At 36.0% G+C, this 22,148-nt stretch overlaps 1 protein-coding gene across 1 annotated transcript; it reads right to left on the minus strand.

Annotated features, from left to right (window-relative positions):
* Nucleotides 1-10: 10 nt before the first annotated feature.
* adgrg4a (adhesion G protein-coupled receptor G4a) lies at nt 11-16,826 on the minus strand. Its single transcript, XM_073820902.1, has 27 exons — nt 16,722-16,826; nt 16,452-16,531; nt 14,445-15,059; nt 14,218-14,312; nt 14,071-14,129; nt 13,865-13,910; nt 12,605-12,636; nt 12,346-12,494; nt 12,156-12,263; nt 11,946-12,020; nt 10,225-10,310; nt 10,082-10,146; nt 9,856-10,004; nt 9,636-9,762; nt 8,922-9,031; nt 8,635-8,836; nt 6,980-7,145; nt 6,111-6,260; nt 5,909-6,028; nt 5,596-5,641; nt 4,753-4,856; nt 4,505-4,626; nt 3,328-3,596; nt 3,102-3,198; nt 2,650-2,930; nt 1,163-1,264; nt 11-942 (listed from the first exon to the last, which is right to left on the minus strand). The coding sequence occupies exons 2-27, from the start codon at nt 16,522-16,524 to the stop codon at nt 779-781; spliced, it is 3,612 nt and encodes a 1,203-aa protein (XP_073677003.1). The 5' UTR covers nt 16,525-16,531; nt 16,722-16,826; the 3' UTR covers nt 11-778.
* Between the last annotated feature and the right edge of the window lie 5,322 nt (nt 16,827-22,148).

Consider the following 22,148-nt stretch of genomic DNA (forward strand, 5'->3'; position numbering starts at 1 on the left):
ACAGAACTCATGTTTTTAGGACATGTTGTTTTACTTAATGTTACCTTGACATTGTAGATCAGATAACATTTTGTCATTCATTTCATTATTAATGTCACAATAATTTATCTTAATATGCACAGTGTAACACAAACATAGTTAAGACCTATATCCCTGCTGAAAAAAAATAGCACATGCTGGTTAGGTAGGTTTTGGTGCTGGGATGCTGGTTTTAGCTGGTTTATGCTGGTCCTTTGCTGCTTTATGCTGGCCATTTGCTGGTTTATGCTGGTTCTTTGCAGGTTTATGCTGGTCCTTGACCAGCAACATGACCAGCATAAACCAGCAAAGGACCAGCATAAACCAGCTTAAACCAGCATCCCAGCACCAAAACCTACCTAACCAGCATATGCTGTTTTTTTTTTCAGCAGGGATGTTAACCAGAAACCCTGTAGAGTATCATTGAATGAACAAAACTCTGAATGAGCTTTAAATAATTTCTTACAATGTTTTAAAGCTGGCAGGAGAAAAGCTGCTAGTCTTATTTAATACTGATAGTCTGAAGCAAAAGTTACTACCCTAGTAATTCAGAAAAAAAGTGCTGTTATTATACAGATATATATTAGATTTGAATGACACCAGTCAGAATACAGATGGCCTCATTAATTCATCTCTCTGAAAGAGATAAAAACTCATTGACAGTAAAGTAAAAAAAAACGCTTTACATGAATTTCTGCAGTAAATTTCCAAAGATGTTATTCAACATAAACACAAAAAAGACATTTTCTACCATCCCCTTTTATTGTTTTCTGACATGTGTCGGGAAAACACCATCATGGCTGGTCCCTGGGTTTGAGATATCAGAGATCTTCCTTTCACTGGTAGTCTCTGAATTCAGGGATGGTGAGGAGACTTTGAGACCACCTTTTGCTTTGGCCCCCAGTGTCGCAGAACGGCTCCAGTCTGGTCAAAATTCAAATAAACCTATTTGTTTCATTTTTCAAGGAATAAGCTTGTCTCTAATTGATAACTTTTGTGTTAGTAAGTAGTGTAGATGGGACTCTGTTACCTTTATAATAAATCCTTAAATATTATGCACTATTATAACAAAGAACATTTTCTCTTAGATATATCTATTTACCAAAGGTTAAGTATGAGTTTAATGACTTCATATGAGCCAAACCTGAGTATTCAGTCTGTCTGAATCTTCCACAGCAGAGATGTATCCTCCACTGCTTCCTTACATTGTCTTTCATCAGACAATAAAACAGGAAGATAAAGAAACCTGGAATACAGCAAAAGTAAAAAACTTGTCCAAAGATCCCTTACATTTTTACTATGAAGATTGCACTCAAAAACGGATGTATCATCTGTTGTTAAACAGTAGAATAATGCTTGCTTACTTGGTTATATTAAAATCATGAGTACCACTGCATATACAGTTTAAGTCAAAAGTTCACATTGCAGAATCTGCTAAATGTTAATTATTTTACCTAATTAAGAGGGATCATACAAAATGCATGTTATTTTTTATTTAGTACTGACCTGATTAAGATATTTCACATGAAAGATGTTTACATATAGTCCACAAGAGAAAATAATAGTTGAATTTATAAAAATGACCCTGTTCAAAAGTTTACATACACTTGATTCTTAATACTGTGTTGTTACCTGAATGATCCACAGCTGTTTGTTTGTTTAGTGATAGTTGTTTATGAGTTCCTTGTTTGTCCTGAACAGTTAAACTGCCCGCTGTTTTTCAGAAAAAGCTTTCAGATCTCAAAATTTTGGAATTTTCAGCATTTTTGTGTTTTTGAACCCTTTCCAACAATGACTGTATGATTTTGAGATCCATCTTTTCTCACTGAGGACAACTGAGGGACTCATATGCAACTCTTACAGAAAGTTCAAATGCTCACTGATGCTTCAGAAGGAAACACAATGCATTAAGAACCGAGGGGTGAACATTTTTTAACAGAATGAAGATGTGTACATTTTTCTTATATTTCCTAAATATCATCTTTTTTTCACTTAGTACTGCCCTTCAGGGGCTACAGAAGATGTTACATGTTTCTCAGAAGACAAAATAAGTTGTATTTACCCTGATCCTCAAATTCTAAAAGTTTTCACCCCCGGCTCTAAATGGAAATGTTTCCTTCTGGAGCTTCAGTGAGCATTTGAACCTTCTGTAATAGTCCCTCAGTTGTACTCAGTGTAAAAAGATGGATCTCAAAATCATACAGTCATTGTTAAGGGTTCAAATACACAAAAATGATGAAGAATTTGTGAGACCTGAAGGATTTCTCTGAAGAACAGCGGGTAGTTTAACAGTTTTGGACAAAAAAGGTACTATCACAAAACCTGGCTCATTCAGTAACAAAACAGTAGTAAGAATCAAATGTAAATAAACCTTTGAACAGAGTCATTATTATAAACTTAGCTTTTATTTTGTCTCGTGGACTATATGTAAATGTCTTTTATGTGAAATGTCTTATTCAGGTCAGTACTAAATAAAAAAATAACATGCATTTTGATTGATCACACTTATTTTGGTAATTAACATTTTGCAAGGCGTATGTAAACTTTTGACTTTAACTGCATATAAGCTACTGTATTACAACTTTAAACACAAAGTTTCTCTCACTAGGCATAAGCAGTCCTTGCAGTTACCTTGAAGACTGTTGAGGAGGGAGAACAGGTACAGCAGGGGTGATTTGGCTGGGCCCCAGGCGACGAAGGCTAGTATCCAGGTAAGTCCCAGCAGGAAGGTGAGACTGGCCACCACTCGCAGGTCATGCAGGAATCCTTTTCGGCTGCTGGAGGGCTTATTGACCCTCATTTTACGGATCTGTACCAGCACCACGCCAAACACGCAGATGTTAGAGACCATGACCAGGGCCACAATGGAAACCACGGTCACATAAAAGGTCACATCATTCTTTATCCAGCAACTGAAGAGGATGAAGAGAAATAGTATAACCATAAAATTCACACCAAAATTGAGAATTATAAAAACAACCATAATAATAAAAACACCAACAAATGAAAACTCTCTGTTTATTCTAACTGTGGCCTTCAGATACAGCTGAAGCATTTTAAATTATTTTGCGTATAGCACCTACAATGCAGTAGATTCTTGGGGATGTGCTCTGGAGATGCCCATGCCGTATGAATTTATATCAATGGCAAGCACTAAACTTACAACCAGCAGAGGTAAACCTGCGAACAACAGTTCAAGAATCAGCAAACACTTTTACTTCATAATCTTAATTGTTATGCACAAATACTCTTGTCACTTTTAGCTCAGTTGAAACTACACAGTATAAAATTAGAAAATGCCTGTCTCACCCCATCCAAGTGCACAGAATTTGAGGATGTAAGATGGCACGTATGAATTAAAGACCTTGACCAAGGCCAGATACATGTTGATTGCACCCAGTCCCATCCAAATAAAGGTAGCCAGGAAGAAGTAATGTAGAAAGGCCGCTACAGTAATACAGATGGCATAGCTGTTGAATGAGGCTAACCAGGAGTTGACCAGAAAGAGCATGTTGAACCCAAGCAAGGCCACAGACAGGTTAATAAGGATCTTTGAAGGATAATCTCGCCTCAGTTTCCTGTAGTAAAAAAACACATATAAGGAAAGACAGTCTTTTAGATTTTTAACCGCACATTTGTCCATACATGTGCCTTTACAGCTCATACATCAGATACTCTGCTAAAAAACATCTGTTTGGTTTTTAATTAACCTGTCTGTCGTGCATTTTAAACTATATTAGTTTATACTTCTGATATAGGGTTTTCTGAGCGCCCACATCCGACGCATACGCACAGAAAGCACTGTCACATGGCATGTGAGTACTAAAGTAAGTTTCTTTCATGTCTTATTGCGCTTCAACTGTCAAGTTTATGTTAAAAATGCACAGGAGTTACAAAAACAGTCGGTTATGTCTGTGAAGGTAAATAGCTGGGAAAGAAATTGCATGTTTATATTAGATATGTGTGGCAGCAGCATTATATACAGTTAATAAATCAATGAATCCACTGCTCTCTAAAAAGTGAGACTCTAAATAGTGTTCTGTGCTCATCTGTACAGCCAAAGACAGAACAGTTAGCATGCTTTGCACAAACTTTTGCCATGGCATTAGAACTTGGTACACCGCTGTCAATTGCGAAAACAAAATGGCGTCGCAGTGGGTGGAAACGTGCAGATAAAGGGGCGGTAATATCATCATAAGATTTGACGCGCTGCTTTTTTCACATGCTTGCTGAAAAAGGCTTACCAAAACAAAATTACTGGGTTGCCCTTTTTCGCATTTTCTGGGTTAGTAGATGCACTGGGGACCAAATTATAGCACTTAAATATGAAAAAATCAGATTTTCATGATACGTCACCTTTAACATTTATTGACACTACTGAAGATGCTTTTCGAGTTGCTCAAGGATATAAACAAACCAAATGAGTCTCAAATCTGCATTTTTATTCAGTTTTAAGCGATAGCTTGCAAAAAGTCTATGAACTCACTCAAAGGCCAAATAGGTCAACAGTGTGACTCCAAGAAAGATTGATGATATGCCACTGCCCAGGTTTGAGATGATAGTCAGAATTCTTTCATCCTTCTCGCTTATTGGGGTTTTAGAGATATCCTGGAAGACAAATCGGGGAAATGCGTAAAGTGGTTACAATAATTAAAATCTAGCAATATTTTATGCAAATGTTGTGCACACTGCAATGTTTGTCATCCATATTTTGGGCACACAACCTGAACTCACCAGAAGAATTCCAAAATGTGTGAGGTGATCACAGGAACAGGACGTATAAGTTGCATTTGACTTCACTGTTTTACAACCTGTATCGTTCCATCCACCATTCTCATCTATAAGACATTTAATCAACAACTTGCATGGGGATATTGACCAAAATAATATACACTTTTACTGTAGACAGGCTTAAAGGAGTAGTTCACTTTCAGAACAAAAATTTACAGGTAATGTACATACCCCCTTGTCATCCAAGATGTTTATGTCTTTCTTTCTTCAATTGTAAAGAAATAGTGTTTTTTGAGGAAAACATTTCATTTCTCTCCATATAGTGGACTTCTATGGTGCCCCCGAGTTTGAACTTCCAAAATGCAGATTAAATGCAGCTTCAAAGGGCTCTAAATGATCTCAGATGAGGTCTTATCTAGCAAATCGGTTATTTTCTAAAAACATTTACAATTTTATATACATTTTAATCTCTACACAGAGTACACACAGAGCTAGAGAAGACGAGCATTTAAGGTTAAAAAGTATATAAATTGTAATTTATTTATTTTTTTTAAATAACCGATCGTTTTGCTAGATAAGACCCTTTTTTCTCGGCTGGGATCGTTTAGAGACCTTTGAAGCTGCATTTTGGAAGTTCAAACTTGGGGGCACCATAGAAGTCCATTATATGGAGAGAAATCCTGAAAACTTTTCCTTAAAAAAACATATTTTCTTTACGACTGAAGAAAGAAAGACATGAACATCTTGGATGACAAGCGGGTGAGTACATTATCTGTACATTTTTGTTCTAAAAAGTGAACTACTCCTTTAAATGTTAAATCCGAAAGTGTGTATCACAAAGCTTACTGTTTTTGCTGAAGTCCCAGTAGACGCACTTAACAGTGTCCGAATCCTTTAGAGAAGAAAGAGAGTGTGCTGAATCAGACTGTAAATCTGTGATAATGTCAGGGGTTATTATAGTAGATAAATTACAGCTGCCTCATTTTCGTGAGAAGCTGTACTTAGGAAGATATTTGTTAAACAAAAGATAGCATTTGTTTTATGTAGAAACAGTTTACTATGGTTTGTCGTATAACAGGGCAATAATGATGTTGAACTGTTGATTTGTGGTTTGTTTTGCTGGTTTGGTTTTGGCTGATTGTATCCATACAGTACAAACCTCTTTGTTTTGGAGATGGCGCAGTGTGACCATCACTGGGATCTCAAGGTTGCTCACTGTGGCGTTGGTGACACTGGCAGACACCACGTAAGAGTTCAGCATCATGTTGGCTGTAGGGTCCTAGATGTTAAAAGTTTGCCATCAGATGCAAAAGTACTGCATATAAATCCATAGTTTTGATCACCAATTTAGTGTATGTTACCTCAAATAAATGTTCTATGCCATAAAAATGGAACTGTATGCGAGGTCTAGTTCCATTGTTCGGAAAGAAGCTGTCAATAATACGAGGTAAGGATATGAACGCTACAGTTCCTGTGTTTGGATGCTCTGTAAAGTTCTTGTCATAAAATATCTACAAAAAAAGGGAGAAAACATTACAGCATACTTTAAAAACCATTAGCCATTCATGTTCACACTTTTTGTAAGTATTGAATGTTTCAGACTGTGCATTATTGGTGGGGACAATACGCCAGTAGGTAGCGACAAGTGACTAAAACTGAGTCACTGAATCATTCACTCAACCGGTTTGTTTAAAATGCATCTTCAGAACATAAATTAAGATATTTTTGATTAAATCCGAAAGCTTTCTGACCCTGCATAGACAGCAACACAACTGACATATTTAAAGCCAATGTCCTTACTACCTTTCTGGGTCTTGAATATGTCAGGTGTGTTGCTGTCTATGCAGGGTCAGAAAGCTCTCAGATTTCAGAAAAAAAGGTTCATCTTTATTTGTGTTTCGAAGATGAATGTTGCATGAACTATGCCTCTAAGGTTTAAAGCAATGCTGGCTCAAAATGTTTACATCTTAGTTACTTCAAAGTCATTTAGTGGTCAGGTCGAGTATCACACCTGACACGTAAATGGTGCTAAAACAACCACTTGAATCCCGTGATCCACTAACGTACACAAGGACACCGAAACCTTGTGATCACAATGGTGTGAAAACACATTCGCAAAGGTACTGTGACATTTTAATATCACACTTCTATTTTCGCTAAGAGTCTAAAGTTTCCATAATGATCTTGGTCTCATGCCGTGTTAGATATACAGTCTCTTTTTGTCTCTCACCTCAGGGGTGCTATCATTCAGTATGGAGGACACCTCGAATGTGAGGCCGTGGAACTGAGAGGTGTCAGGGTTGATCAGCTGAAGTGCTAATGAACGTTCTGTCATGTTATGAGCGTCTCCCTCGAACACTGTCCTGTCTCCCATAAGGTCTGTAATAGAAAGAATTCTACCACACACAAAGACAGAAAGTCACCACAGCAGAAAATGAGATATTGATATGTGTTTTAGAGATATACACTCCTAGTCGTATTTTTTGAAGTCTTTTCTGCTCACCAAGCCTATATTTATTTGATCCAAAATACAGCAAAAGCAATATCGTTAAATATTTTACTATTTAAAAAATAACTGCTTTATATTTAAATATACTTTAAAATGTAATTTAATCCAGAATTTTCAGCACCATTACTCAAATCATTCTAATATTCTGATTCGCTCCTCAAAAAAACATTCTCTATTATTATTATGTTGAAAACAGCTGAGGACAATTTTTTCAGGTTTCTTTGATCAATAGAAAGTTCAGAAGAACAGCATTTATCTGAAATCTTTTGTTAAATTATATATGTCTTTATCATCACTTTTGATCAATTTCAAACATCCTTGCTAAATATATGAACAGCAAATCAGCATATTAGAATGATTTCTGAAGGATCATGTGACACTGAAGACTGGAGTAATGATGCTGTAAATTCAGCTTTGAAATCACAGAAATAATTTACATTTTAAAATATATTCAAATAGAAAACAGTTATTTTAAATAGTAAAAATATTTCAGATTTTTACTGTTTTTGCTATACTTTGGATCAAATAAATGCAGGCTTGGTGAGCAGACGACACTTCATTAAAAACATTAAAAATCTTACTGTTCAAAAACTTTTGACTGGTAGTGTATGTAAAGACATATCCAACTATTTTTTTATTAGGAGTGCAAAAACATACAACATGGTGGACACAGAAAAAAAAAAAAAAAACATAAAAAGACATATCCAATTTTCCGCAGTACTGAATGTTTTTTTTTTTTTTATTCTCAAACTGTACAAAAAAAAAAAAAAAAACTCTGGGTTTCAAGGTATAGTTGACTTTAAAAATAAAAATTCGCTGAAAATGTACTCCTCCTCAGGCCATCCATAATGGAGATAAGTTTCTTCACCAGAACGGATTTGGTAAAATTTAGCATTGCATCACTTGCTCACCAATGGATCTTCTGCAGTGAATAGGTGCCGCCAGAATGAGTTCAAACAACTGATAAAATAATTTACAAGTAATCTACATGACTTCTGTCCATCAGTTAATGACTTGTGAAGTGAAAAGCTGAGTATTTTTAATAATCATCCATCATTAAGATGCTTCAAATTTACAATCATGTTTTTATCAGCTGTTTGGGCTCCGAAAAGTACAGTGAAAATAAAAGAATTAACATTATCCTTTTAAAATAGCGTGGGATTTTCTGATACCATATTATATAGCAACTTGGGCATTATATTTAAATTTTCTCTTTTTGTATCCACAGTTGAAAAAGTGTATACAGGACTGGAACAACATGAGGGTGAGTAAATAATCACAGAAATAAATTTTTGGTTCAACTATTCCTTAATCTATAGGTATCACATTCACAATATAATCCTGCACAAAATGTTCTGACCTGCTTGCATACTTACTTGTTGATTTGGGTGGGACTAGCTGTGATATAACAGATATCTGAAACGATTTTAGTAATGTCGCTGGACAGGTCTGTGGTCAAGGTTCCAACCTCAGTAACCTCAGACAGTTTTTCAAGCACAATGTCCAGCTGAGCTTCATTCGGAGCAGTTTGTTCATTTAAAAGATCCTCAATCATGTCCACTACATCTGCTGAGTTGTCTGGAGACAGATGCAAGCTGAATTAATTGTGCTTCTGTCTTCTCTAAAAATTAAAGGCAAATAAAAACCCATAATAATAACTTACCAGCTGTAACTGTGATATTTTCCAAGTCAGTAAAATCTGAAACCGTCCGGACACACTTGGTCATGTCTGGATGATCCCACACTGCTTTGTCAGTTGCACCATTTAGTTTACTAAATGGTATGAGGGAAAAAAGTTGTCATTAAGCTATTTATTAAAGGGTTTGTTCAGCAATTTTTAATTCAATTTTTGCATTCTCTTGACTTGAAGAAAATGTTATTTACAACAGGGTTTTAGACCTGTGGTGCGGATTTCCCCGGGGCTTCTTGAGCTCATATAAACAGAAGTCAGAGACTTTCTCTAAAGCTATAAAAAGATCAATTTTATATAATGGTGACTGAAGTTATATTGCTATACTGGGAGTTAATATTTGCATTGTCTGGAGTCCTAGCAGTATGGTCAAGCTACTTATTCAATTAAAGGATATTGCTTTCCACAAGAAAAAGATAAGACATATTAATCAGTAGAGCAGCACAGGATTGTTTGTATAGTTGGTGTGCCAAATGACGCAAAGATAAACACATGGCAAACGAGTGTAATCTGACTAACTAGTGTTTTTCCAGGGCCATCGAGTTGTTTCTATAGGGACAAAGCAGTACTTCACTTTAAAATGATATGCAGTGGTGATTACAAAAATGATAACATCCATAAAACAAATTTGAAATTTGTTTTTTAACACCTCGATAGATTAATCAATTGATGCTGTGTACTACTTACCAAAACCTTGTAGCACTTTCATTCCCTCTCATACACCTCATGCTGTATTCGCTTTGAGCTGTCATTTCGGGCCACACATATTTACCATACACTGTAAGCATGGTCTCCTCTGGACAAATGCCTGGATCTAGAACAATAAACAACTTGCATTAAAAAACAAAACACACTAATTTGAATTCTTTATTCTGTACAAGTCATCAGTAAAAGGACAAAATCAGACCTATATGGCTGATGTTGACTTCACCAAACGGCACAGTGATATTGATGGTAGCATTGGTGTATCCTCTTGTCAAAAGTTCAACAATCAGCCTCTCTGTTGCTGTGACATTCACTGGTGCCATAGCTTGAACCTGAAAAGTAGTGAGGTACCTAAAAAAGATTTTATTTGAGTAACAAATACAGTATCTATTTTATCTTTTGCATGTGTTTCATGTTGGGACACTTACTTAGGAGCTCCTTTTACCACAATGTTCCAAACGTCCATGTTGCATTTTCCTAGTGTTTGCTGAAGCTGTAGAAAACAAGCATGTCAGATGCAAAGGTCTGCTCTGAATGACTTTTTATCATATGTGTCATTAACGTTACTCACCCATTGTTGTATAGCGTGTTGAGGATCTGCAATGCTGCCACTCATTGTTAGATTGAGATTAACTCTATAAAAAATGTCTCCAAAATCTGGTGAAACATTAGTAAAGTAAACCTCAGTTCAAACTTGGGGGGGGGGGGGGTGATAACTTTTGGAATTTGAAGATCAGAGTTAATTTAACTTATTTTGTTTTCTGGGAACAGTGTTGGGGGAAATGCATTACAGTTACGTAATCAGATTACTTTTTTTAAGTAACTAGTAAAGTAACGCATTACTTTTTCATTTACAAGAAAATATCTGAGTTACGCCAGTTACTTTTTGTTTCCTTTATGTATTTAATCTCATTTGTGACCCTGGACCACAAAACCAGTCATAAGGTAAAATTCTACAAAACTGAGATATATACATCATATGAAAGCTCAATAAATAAGCTTTCTATTGATATATGGTTTGTTATGATAGGACAATATTTGGCCGAGATACATCTATTGGAAAATCTGGAATCTAAGGGTGCAAAAAAATCAAAATACTGAGAAAATCACCTTTAAAGTTGTCCAAATTAAGTTCTTAACAATGCATATTACTAATCAAAAATTACATTTTGATAGGTTTACAGTGGGAATTTTACAAAAAATCTTCATGGAACATGATCTTTACTTAATATCCTAATGATTTTTGACATAAAAGAAAAATCAATAATTTTGACCCATACAATGTATTTTTGGCTATTGCTACAAATATAGCCCAGCGACTTAAGACTGGTGTTGTGGTCCAGGGTCACATTTTATTAACCAATGTCTTTGCTTCTGATCTTTGTTGATCCAATTCAGCCATACTAATGAGCAAAACTGATTAACTAACAGTTGTGCTTCCTTTTTTTCATTGCTGAAGAGTGTTAAACTTCCTATTCCTACAGTTCTACTGTATAGACTTTACTTTTCCTTTAGCCTTTGGATTATTCCATTCAGTTTTTGGTGTGAAAGCGAACTTTTTATATTAAAAACAAACAAGCAAGCCCTGCCCAGGCCTAAAGTAACGCAAAAGTAATGTAACGCATTACTTTCCGTAAAAAGTAACTAAGTAACGTAATTAGTTACTTTTTTAGGAAGTAACGCAATATTGTAATACATTACTTTTAAAAGTAACTTTCCCTAACACTGTCTGGGAAACGTGTAAGTATCTTCTGGAGCTTCTGAAGAGCAGTACTAAATCAAAAATATATGATATTTAGGCAAAATAAGAAAAATGTACAGTACACATCTTCATTCTGTTCAAAAGTTTTCACCCATTGGCTCTTAATGCACAGTTTTTCCTTCTGGAGCATCAGTGAGCATTTGAACCTTCTGTAATAGTTGCATATGAGTCCCTCAGTTGAAGAAGATGGATCTCAAAATCATACAGTCATTGTAGGAAAAGGTTCAAATACACAAAAATGCTGAAAACCCCCCAAAATTGTGGGATTTTTCTGATCTGAACTGTTCAGGACAAACAAGGGACTCATGAACAACTATCAAAACAAGGTCATTTTTATTTTTCTCTTGTGGACTATATGTAAACGTCTTTTATGTGAAATATCTTATTCAAGTCAGTACTAAATAAAAAAAACATGCATTTTGTATGATCCCTCATATTTTGGTAAAATAATTAACATTTTGCAGACTCTGCAAGGTGTATGCAAACTTTTGACCTCAACTGTATGTGTGCTTTGTTATTGTCTAACTCACCTCTGTTTGATATGAAGCCTGAAGTAATTGAACAGATATCATCCATTGCCAGTGTTTGTGATGTTGTGTGAGTTCCTGAAGAACAAAATGTTTTACATGTAAAAAGGAATGTAAGCCTTTACTACTTGTTTATACAAATTACCATGGAAAGGCTTCTGCATTAATAAAAGCATTTACTTAATGAGTTATCAAGCTTTGAATGGCACAGACCTGAAGTTGTAATATTTGTGCTTCCAATGTCAGGTCTCTTTGTGGTGTAAGAAAAACTTGATGCAACAGTGGTCAAAGCAGGATTTGAAGTCACATTGGGAAAGACAGCTGTAAAATTCAAAACTCACTGAGCTTTGGGTTGACTGAATAGGCCTGTTCATCTTCCAACCACTCACATTCAGCTACATACCTACTGATAAGATTTTTATAGACGCTGGGTTTGTTTTCAGGACAGTGTTGTTGTAGGTATAGCTGGGATTTAACAGCTTCTCTATCATAGACACTGTTTTACTCACATCAGCTTCAGGTGTCACTCTCACAAACACCACACAATCAAACCTAAAGCCACAAACACAACAAGATTATTTGATTTATGCACTAAGCTTCAACTTTTTTGTTTCTGTGACAAACAGTATACGCATGTATTGCAGGTGAATGAGAATATTTACCATTGTGGCTTGACTAGTGGCTCTCCAATACCCTTCAAACAAGCATAACGTAAGATTTATATGTAACACAGTGTTTTAATGTTACATGTTTTAATGATTTGTAATGATATAAGGATATACAGTCGAAGTCAAAAGTTTACATACACTTTGCGGAATCTGAAAAATGTTAATTATTTTGCCAAAATAAGAGGAATCATACAAAAAGCATGTTATTTTTTATTTAGTACTGACCTGAATACGATATTTCACATAAAAGATGCTTACATAAATAGTCCTCCAGAGAAAATAACTTACCCTGTTCAAGAGTTTACATACACTTCATTCATAATACTGTGTTTTTTTGTTTGTTTGTTTGTTTGTTTAGTGATATTTGTTCATGAGCCTCTTGTTTGTCCTGAACAGTTAAACTGACTGCTGTTTTTTCAGGACCCACAAACTTTTAAGTTTTTTATTTTTGTGAATTTGAACCCTTTCCAACAATGACTGTATGATTTTGAGATCCATCTTTTCCCACTGAGGACAACTGAGGGACTCATATGCAACTATTACTGAAGGTTCAAACACTCACTGATGCTTGAAAAGGAAACACAATGCATTAAGAGCCAGGGGTGTAAACTTTTGACCAGAATGAAGATGTGTACATTTTTCTTCTTTTGCCTAAATATCATTTTTTTTTTTTTTTGTTTAATACTGCTCTTCATAAGCTACAGAAGATGTTTCCCAGAAGAAAAAAGTTACATTTACCCTGATCTTCACATTCAAAAAGTTTTCACCCCTGGTTCTTAATGCATTGTGTTTCTTTCTGAAGCATCAGTGAGCGTTTGAACCTTCTGTAATAGTTGCATATGAGTCCCTCAGTTGTCCTCAGTGTGAAAAGATGGATCTCAAAATCATACAGTCATTGTTGGAAAGGGTTCAAATACACAAAAATGTGGAAAAAACAAACCATTTGCAGGCAGTTTAAATGTTCAGAACAAATAAGGCCCTCATTAACAAACATAAAAACATAGCTTACATTAAGTGTATGTAAACTTTTGAACGGGGTCGTTTTTAAAAATTCAACCATTATTTTCTCTTGTGGACTATATCTAAATGTCTTTTTTTGTGAAATATCGTATTCATGTCAGTACTAAATAAAAAATAGCATGCATTTTGTATGATCCCTCTTATTTTGGTAAAATAATTTAGCAGATTCTGGAAGGTGGATGTAAACTTTTGACTGTCTACTTAATAGTTAATTGTTATAGTATAATACTGTACCTGTTTTTTCTCATTTTGTCCAGCTAAACCAGCCTTTGTTTGGCGGCTAAATTAAAGCACAGATGACAATAAAATAAAATAAAATAAAAATGACATACTCACCCTATAACATCATATGCTTATGCAAACAAAAAATGCAAATTATACAAATATTTGGATATTTTATGTATTTATTATTTGGTTAGTTTTAAAAAAGAAATAATTACCTTAAGTCTGACAGGAACACAGAATGCACTGATATTTCCGGAAGGAAAATGTCGTTCAGCTAAAATTAAAAAAATGTAAATTGTAAGTGAAAATGTTATTATATATTATAACTTTATATATACACATATATGTAAATATTGTCTTACCCAGGTTAGAACAATCTCCTGGATTTCATTTTTTAAATTATAATTGATATTTTCATTGATAGATATGGTCATTTCAATTTTATATTTTGACGATGCTGCAGTGTGGTAAAGACACAGTTTATTAGAATGCAATGACAAAAAAGCATTTCATCATATAACAAGCCAATGTAACATTAATTCTATATTTCTATATCTATAAATAGTCTTCACAGAAAGCAATTTCTCACCACACACAAAGTTGTCTTCCTGTTTTGGTGGACACTTCTGATAATCCCAATCTTCCTCTCTCCAAGTCACAATATTCCCATCTGCACATCTGCATTCATCCAGCTGCTGTGGACTCCACTGCACTCTCCACATCCGGAACAAAGACAAGTCCCCTAGAAAGTTCTTCCCGGTCTCAAAATCAATGGAACCTCCAACAAAATTATGTGACACTCCCAAACTCAGGGTACCATTTGCGGCCAGGAACCTGGGTGACGTTTCATTCAAAAGAATTTCAAAAACTTCTTTATTAATGATCACCTGGAAAAGCCTAATGTGACTCGACCATGTCAGACAAACTGTGTACCACTTGTTTAGGGCCATGTTATAAGGAACTTTCCATTCTTCTCCAAAAAGAGAGGCTATCACATTGCCCATATTTCCAGCTAAGCCTAGCTCTGTGTGATGTTGCCCTGGACCTTTGTAGTCAAAAGCCGTCCATTCAGAAGTGCTAATCTTTCTCATGAGGTTGACGCAGACACTCAGTTCCTCTAAAGCTGGGATGACAGTACTTTTACTGAGCTGCCAAACACAGGATTGGGTAGTAAAGGTTGTCTTCTTCCCCCATAGGCTTGAGCCTAAAAGTTAGAATACAGATTGGTTTTCAGCTAAAAGAAAAGTTTTGGTTCAATCAATTAAAACAACATTTTACGTTAGTCTTTTTGAGTTATGGCAACCTCTAATGAAACTGAATGGTCACCCTGGAACCAATTAATGTATCTGTTTCAGTTAAAATTTTAATTTATTTTATTTTTTATTTAGTAATGACCTGAATAAGATATTTCACATAAAAGACGTTGACATATAGTCCACAATAGAAAATACTAGCTGAATTTATAAAAATGACCCTGTTCAAAAGTTTACATACACTTGATTCTTAATACTGTGTTGTTACCTGAATGATCCACAGCTGTTTGTTTGTTTGTTTGTTTTTTGTTTTTTTGTTTAGTGATAGTTGTTTATGAGTCCCTTGTTTGTCCTGAAAGGTTAAACTGCCTGCTTTTCTTCCGACAAAATCCTTCAGGTCCCACAAATTCTTTGGTTTTTCAGCATTTTTGTGTATTTGAACCCTTTCCAACAATGACTGTATGATTTTGAGATCCATCTTTTCACACTGAGGGCAACTGAGGGAATCATATGCAACTATTACAGAAGGTTCAAATGCTCACTGATGCTTCGGAAGGAAAAACTATGCATTATGAAAACTTTTTTAATTTAAAGATCAGATTAAAATGTAACTGATTTTATCTTCTGGGAAACATGTAAGTATCTTCTGAAAGCAGTACTAAATGAAAAAAAAGATATAATATTTAGGCAAAAACAGGAAAAGCTACACATCTTCATTCTGTTCAAAAGTTTTCACCCTCTGGCTCTTGCATAATTTTTCCTTCTGAAGCATCAGTGAGTGTTTGAACCTTTTGTAATAGTTGCATATGAGTCCCTCAGTTGTTCTCAGTGTGAAAAGACAGATCTCAAATTCATACTGCCGTTGTTGGAAAGTGTTCACATACACAAAAATGCTGCAAAACGAACAAAAACAAGGGTGGATTATAACAACACAGTATTAAGAATCAAGCGTATGTAAACTTTTGAACGGGGTAATTTTCATAAATTCAGCTATTGTTCTCTTGTTCACTACATGTAAACGTCTTTTATGTGAAATATCTTATTCAGGTCAGTACTAAATAGAAAATATAACATGCATTTTGTATGATCCCTCTTATTTTGGTAAAATAATTAACATTTTGCAGATTCAGATGCAAGGTGTACGTAAACTTTTGGCCTCAACTGTATATACTGTGCCACTTATTTAGCATGTTAAAGAGGGTTTAAAATGTCAAACATAATGCATTAAACACAGGTCTTTACCATCACTAAAAAATAATAATCAACAAATGATATCCCTATTTAGCAAATAACTTAAAATTACAAAATAAATTCAAGAAAGAGTTTTGCAAAAAAAATCATACCTGCACAACTGAGAGAGGAGCCCAAAATCCATATGTAAATAGTCACAGGCAGGTATTTATTGAAGGAATGCATGATATACCTAAAAATAAATACAAAAAATATATATTAATTTCTAAACTGTCCTTAAACTTAAAAGATTTTTTTTTTTTTTAAATTTAAAGCATTAAGCATAAAGTAAAAATCTGTTTAAAATCAAAAAAGGCAAACCATCCATGAAAAGAAAGATTGACTATGTTAGCATCTTATGTAATTTAATTAATCATACTTACTGTTATGACATTTCTCTAGAATGGAAAACCCATAAATGAAGGAAACCAAGCAAAGTTAACCTAGAAAAGGATACGAGGGTATGTTGTCCTCTAAATATAACCAGCGCAGAACCTTTCCTTAAAGGAGACAAAATCCACGCCCAATCTCTTGTTGCTAAGTTATTTATTAATCATAAAGACAGTAATAAACATAAAAGGATCCGTACATGGGTCAATAAGGAACAGCATCCGGAATCAGTTAATCTTATAATGAACCAGTTAGTTTAGCCCTTTCATTTCATGAATCTGTGGATATTTCTCTTTCACACCTTTTGAGACCTTGAGGTATTTCTGTTTGAGAAGTATGCTTGTTTTGAGATCTGGTTTATGATGATCTCTCATGAATGTGGGAGAAGACACACCTCATATATGGTTAAAGATTAAAAGGTGCAAGTTGTGTGATGAAATACGAAAAGCATGACTCTTGCTAAATAGGAACAATTTTTCTGATATAGAGTCAATGGTGGGCGGATAACGCATTTGTATCAGCTTGTTCTCTGATAGCAAGAGCAGCATGTGATTGAAGTTGTAAGGATTGATCACTAAATTATGAAAGATTCATAGATGCGGTATTTTTGGAAATACAATAATAATGTCATAAAAGGCAGCGTAGTGAATATGCGGAACTGTTCATGTGTTCATTACATGCACAGTTCTGCATATATATGTGTGGCCAGGATGAGTCTGCCATCTTAACAGGAAGTTGTTTAAGAACTTACGCAAACAGTTCAGGTAATGTTCCTCCTCAGGTGTTCACATCAGAGTCAATTCTAGATAACTCTCACCAAACAAATTTAATTAGATTTTATAGTGGCTATCAATCTGCGACCCATAGCACTCTCTAAACTACATTACGTAATTCTCATTTGGACATTTCTTTTGTATTTATTCATTTGGATGTTTTGTGAATATTCTATATTTATCTTTTTATTAGTTCTAAAATAAAATATGTGTCTGCCATAGTGACACAGAAATTAAATTACTTGGAGCATATTTTATAATTAATACTAGACCTATATGTGACCCTGGAGCACAAAACCAGTCTTAAGTAGCACAGGTATATTTGTAGGAATATCCAAAAATACACTGTATGGGTCAAAATTATAGATTTTTCTTTTATACCAAAAATCATTAGGATATTAACTAAAGATCATGTTCCGTGAAGATATTTCGTAAATTTCCTACCGTAAATATATCAAAGCTTAATTTTTGATTAGCAATATGCATTACTAAGAACTTCATTTGGACAACTTTATATATATATATATATATATATATATATATATATATATATATATATATATATATATATATATATGGCCGGCAAAACCCCATCACCACCTCCACGCTGGTGCCGGCTGGGAACAGGGGCCTCCCTGGCTAACGGTGAGGGTCTCCAAACGACAGGCGGAGCGACGCGCCGGTTTGGAGTATTCTTCTGATCGCATCAAAATGGCAATGACAACTCTTCGATTACCCGATCAAGCTAGGGCGTTCCCCATAGGCGACGCGCGTCGTCCTCGCCCGGACGACGTGGGAAATGGACAAGGGCTCCCCGTTCATGGACGAAATGGGCTAAAGAAGCGAGTCCTCCGAATTCGATTAGCCACAATCAACATCGGCACGCTTACTGGTCGCAGTCGCGAGTTGGCCGATGTCCTTAAGACACGACGAGTCGACATCGCTTGCATCCAGGAAACAAGATGGAAGGGAACGAAGGCCAGAGAAATTGGCGAGGGATATAAGATAATTTACCACGGCCTGAAGACAACTCAAAATGGAGTTGCAGTGGTCATTAGCCAGCAACTAAGGGACAGTGTAGTCGAGGTCTTTAACATCTCGGACCGCCTCATGTCAGTTAAGATCATCTCTGACAGGACCGCCATGCGCGTTGTCTCCTGCTATGCCCCCCAAACTGGCTGCACTGAGGACGAGAAGGATGAATTCTGGGAAGTCCTAGACGCCCACCTCCGGACGGTGGAACCAGAGGAGCATCTTCTGATCGGTGGGGACCTAAATGGACATGTGGGTGCGAGTAGACATGGATACGAGCGGTGCCACGGAGGCCAAGGATGCGGCGCCCTCAACGACGGTGGTCGTCGTATCCTCGACTGTGCTGAGGCACATGATCTAACCATCGCCAACACCTTCTTTAAAAAGAGGCCCACACAACTCGCTACCTACATCAGCGGTGGACGGTCGACCCAGATCGATTATTGGATGCTGCGACGTCAAGACTTGAAACTTGCATTGAACGTCAAGGTGATCCCGTCCGACAATATTGGACCCCAACACCGGCCACTTATTCTTGACATTCGGATCCACCTGAAGCGGCACCGCGGACGGAAGACGAACTCTGAGCGAGTCAAATGGTGGAAGTGGACAGAGCACAAGAACCAGCTGGCAGAGGCCCTTGGCGCCATCAAAGTCGATTCCAACCAACCGGCGGAGGTCCTCTGGAGCAAGATTAGTGCCCAAGTCCGCGAAGCTGCCACTGACATCCTAGGAAGAACGAAGCCAGGAAGGAGATTTATCGACAAAGCCGTTTGGTGGTGGAAGGAAGAAGTCAAAGTGGCGATCAAGGCCAAGAAGATGGCCTACAAGACTTGGTTCAAGACGCGCCTGGATACAGACCTCCATCATTACAAGACGCTGAAGTCAGCAGCGAAGCGGGCGGTGGCCATCACCAGGGCAAAGTACCTCGACGAACTATACAGCCAACTGGACACGCCGGAGGGAGCAAATAAGATCCATCGCCTAGCCAACTCTCGCCACCAGTCGACGCAACCGACCGGCCACATGGTGTACATCAAAGACGCCAATAACCAGCTCCTTCGAGATCCAACAGCCATCCTCCTACGCTGGCGTGACTACTTTTCAAAACAGCGAACCCTGCACTTACGCGGGACGAACGCTAGGAAAGAAGATATATATATATATATATATATATTTTTTTTTTTTTTCCAATTAAAATCAAATAACACATTTTTTTTTAATGATCTAATGTTTTTAAACATTTCTACAGATACAAGTAGCACAGTTGATGGGTTTATGTGGGTAATACATTCTGAATCATTGAACATCCTGGTCTTTATTCCAACACACCACATGAGGGCGTTATGTTATATCATATAAAACATTGAAGCATTTGATAGAAATCATTTTCCATTCTAGAAATCTTGCTGTTTCACAACAAATTACCTTTTTATCAACTGCAAGTGAATAATCCAGTATGTCAAGGAGATTTGTCTCCACTTTTGTAATTAATAGGGGGAGATGGGGGATGGTTGTAATATTTTTGACATCTCTGTCTGTGTCTTGGAGTTCTTTTAAGCCATTGCATTCAAAATGTGATTTAAACAAGTGTCTGCTATTAAATGTTGTAGCTTTCATCTTTGCAGCACAAACAGAAAATGCATGGTTTAGTTTCAAACACAAGTGAAATGTTACAGTTTACCCCATAGACCAGGATAGTTAACATATCCAGGGGTGAGATGTAACATTATGATATCCACCGGGTGAGATGTTACATTATACAACAAGAACAATGACAAAAAAAAAAAAAAGGTTTTATTCAAAACTGACATTTCATCGTACTTGGTGTGTGTGTGTGTGTGTGTGTGTGTGTGTGTGTGTGTGTGTGTGTGTGTGTGTGTGTGTACCTGGTATTCATCACGTTGTGGGGACCAAATGTCCCCACAAGGATAGTAATACCAGTAGATTTTGACCTTGTGGGGACATTTCTCAGGTCCCCATGAGGAAACAGGCTTATAAATCATGCACAATGAGTTTTTTTGATGAAGTAAAAGTGTGCACAATCTCCTGTGAGGGCTAGGTTTAGGTGTAGGGTAGGTGTAGGGCGATAGAAAGTACGGTTTGTACAGTATAAAAACCATTACGCCTATGGAATGTCCCCATAAAACATGTAAACCCAACATGTGTGTGTGTGTGTGTGTGTGTGTGTGTGTGTGTGTGTGTGTGTGTGTGTGTGTGTGTGTGTGTGTGTGTGTGTGTGTGTGTGTGTGTTTAAGCATGTTTGTTATTGTCAGATATAGAATTTGGTCAAAATAAATTGAACTTGAACATTTAGATACACTCCACAGTTTGTATTTTTCCTTAAAGATCTAGACATACTGAAATTTAAAGAAAACATTCAAATAAAACAAACAAACAAAAAAAGGCTTGGAGTTACAACATATTTCAGTAATGTTACATCTAACCCAGAGTCTTGTAGCCATGAATTAGCTTACCTTACAGCCAAAACATTAGTACTAACAGCTTGCATGGAAAATATCTACACAGACGCACAATAAACATCATTTAACTTTTATGAGTTTAACTGAAACACAGGGACTGCCATCACAAAAATAAAGTATAGAAACTTACTTTTTTAGCTCAAAATTAGTTATTCTCATCTGCCACAGGGCTCTCGTCCTCACATGTGTAATAAAGACTAAAATAAGAATGTGTGACATAGCAGATTTTATTAATCCATTGGAAAATAAAGCCTAGACGAGACTTCTGGTTTATTAACCCCTATAGGGAAATAACGACACACAGTCAACAGTAAAACTGTTTGTAGTATAAACCAGTGTGTTCATAATTAAGATAATACATTGGTAAGACACACCAGTTTACAATATTAAGCAGCAAAACAAGTTGTTTTGTATAGCTAAAAATATCTGGACACGGATGAGACTGGAAGCCTGATCCATAAAATTTACAAATGACCGCACACACTCTTACATGCAGGAAGAAAAAGGTGGATAAAACCGGTATATAGATATAAATATTTACAATGAACCTCTTTCTTAGGTCAACACAACAGCACTTGTTTCTTTAGATATATATTTTAGAGATATATTTCTAAGTTCTGTAAATATTTTTATCTATATCTAGTATTGAGCTGGTCAGATTAATAAAAAAATATATATACAAAATTATACAGTTGAAACCAGAACCTTGCAGAATCTGCAAAACGTAAATTATTTTACCAAAATAAGAGGGATAATACAAAATGCATGTTATTTTTTATTTAGTACTGAATTGTTAAATAAAAGACCTTTACGTATAGTCCACAAGAGGAAATTACAGTTGAATTTATACAAATGTTCATAAGTTTACAGTTTACAAGTTTTTACGATGCATTAAGAGCCAGGGGTGTAAACTTTTGAACAAAATGAAGATGTGTGCATTTTTTTTTATTTTGCCTTAATATCTTTTCTTTTAGTACTGCCCTTCAGAAGCTACAGAAGATACGAACATGTTTCTCAGAATACAAAATAAGTTACATTTACCCTGATCTTAAATTCAAAATGTTTTCACCCCTCAGCTCTTAATGCATCATGTTTCTTTCTGGGGCATTAGTGAGCGTTTGAACCTTCTGTA

This window comes from Garra rufa, chromosome 16 (assembly GCF_049309525.1).
Source record: "Garra rufa chromosome 16, GarRuf1.0, whole genome shotgun sequence".
NCBI lineage: Eukaryota > Metazoa > Chordata > Actinopteri > Cypriniformes > Cyprinidae > Garra > Garra rufa.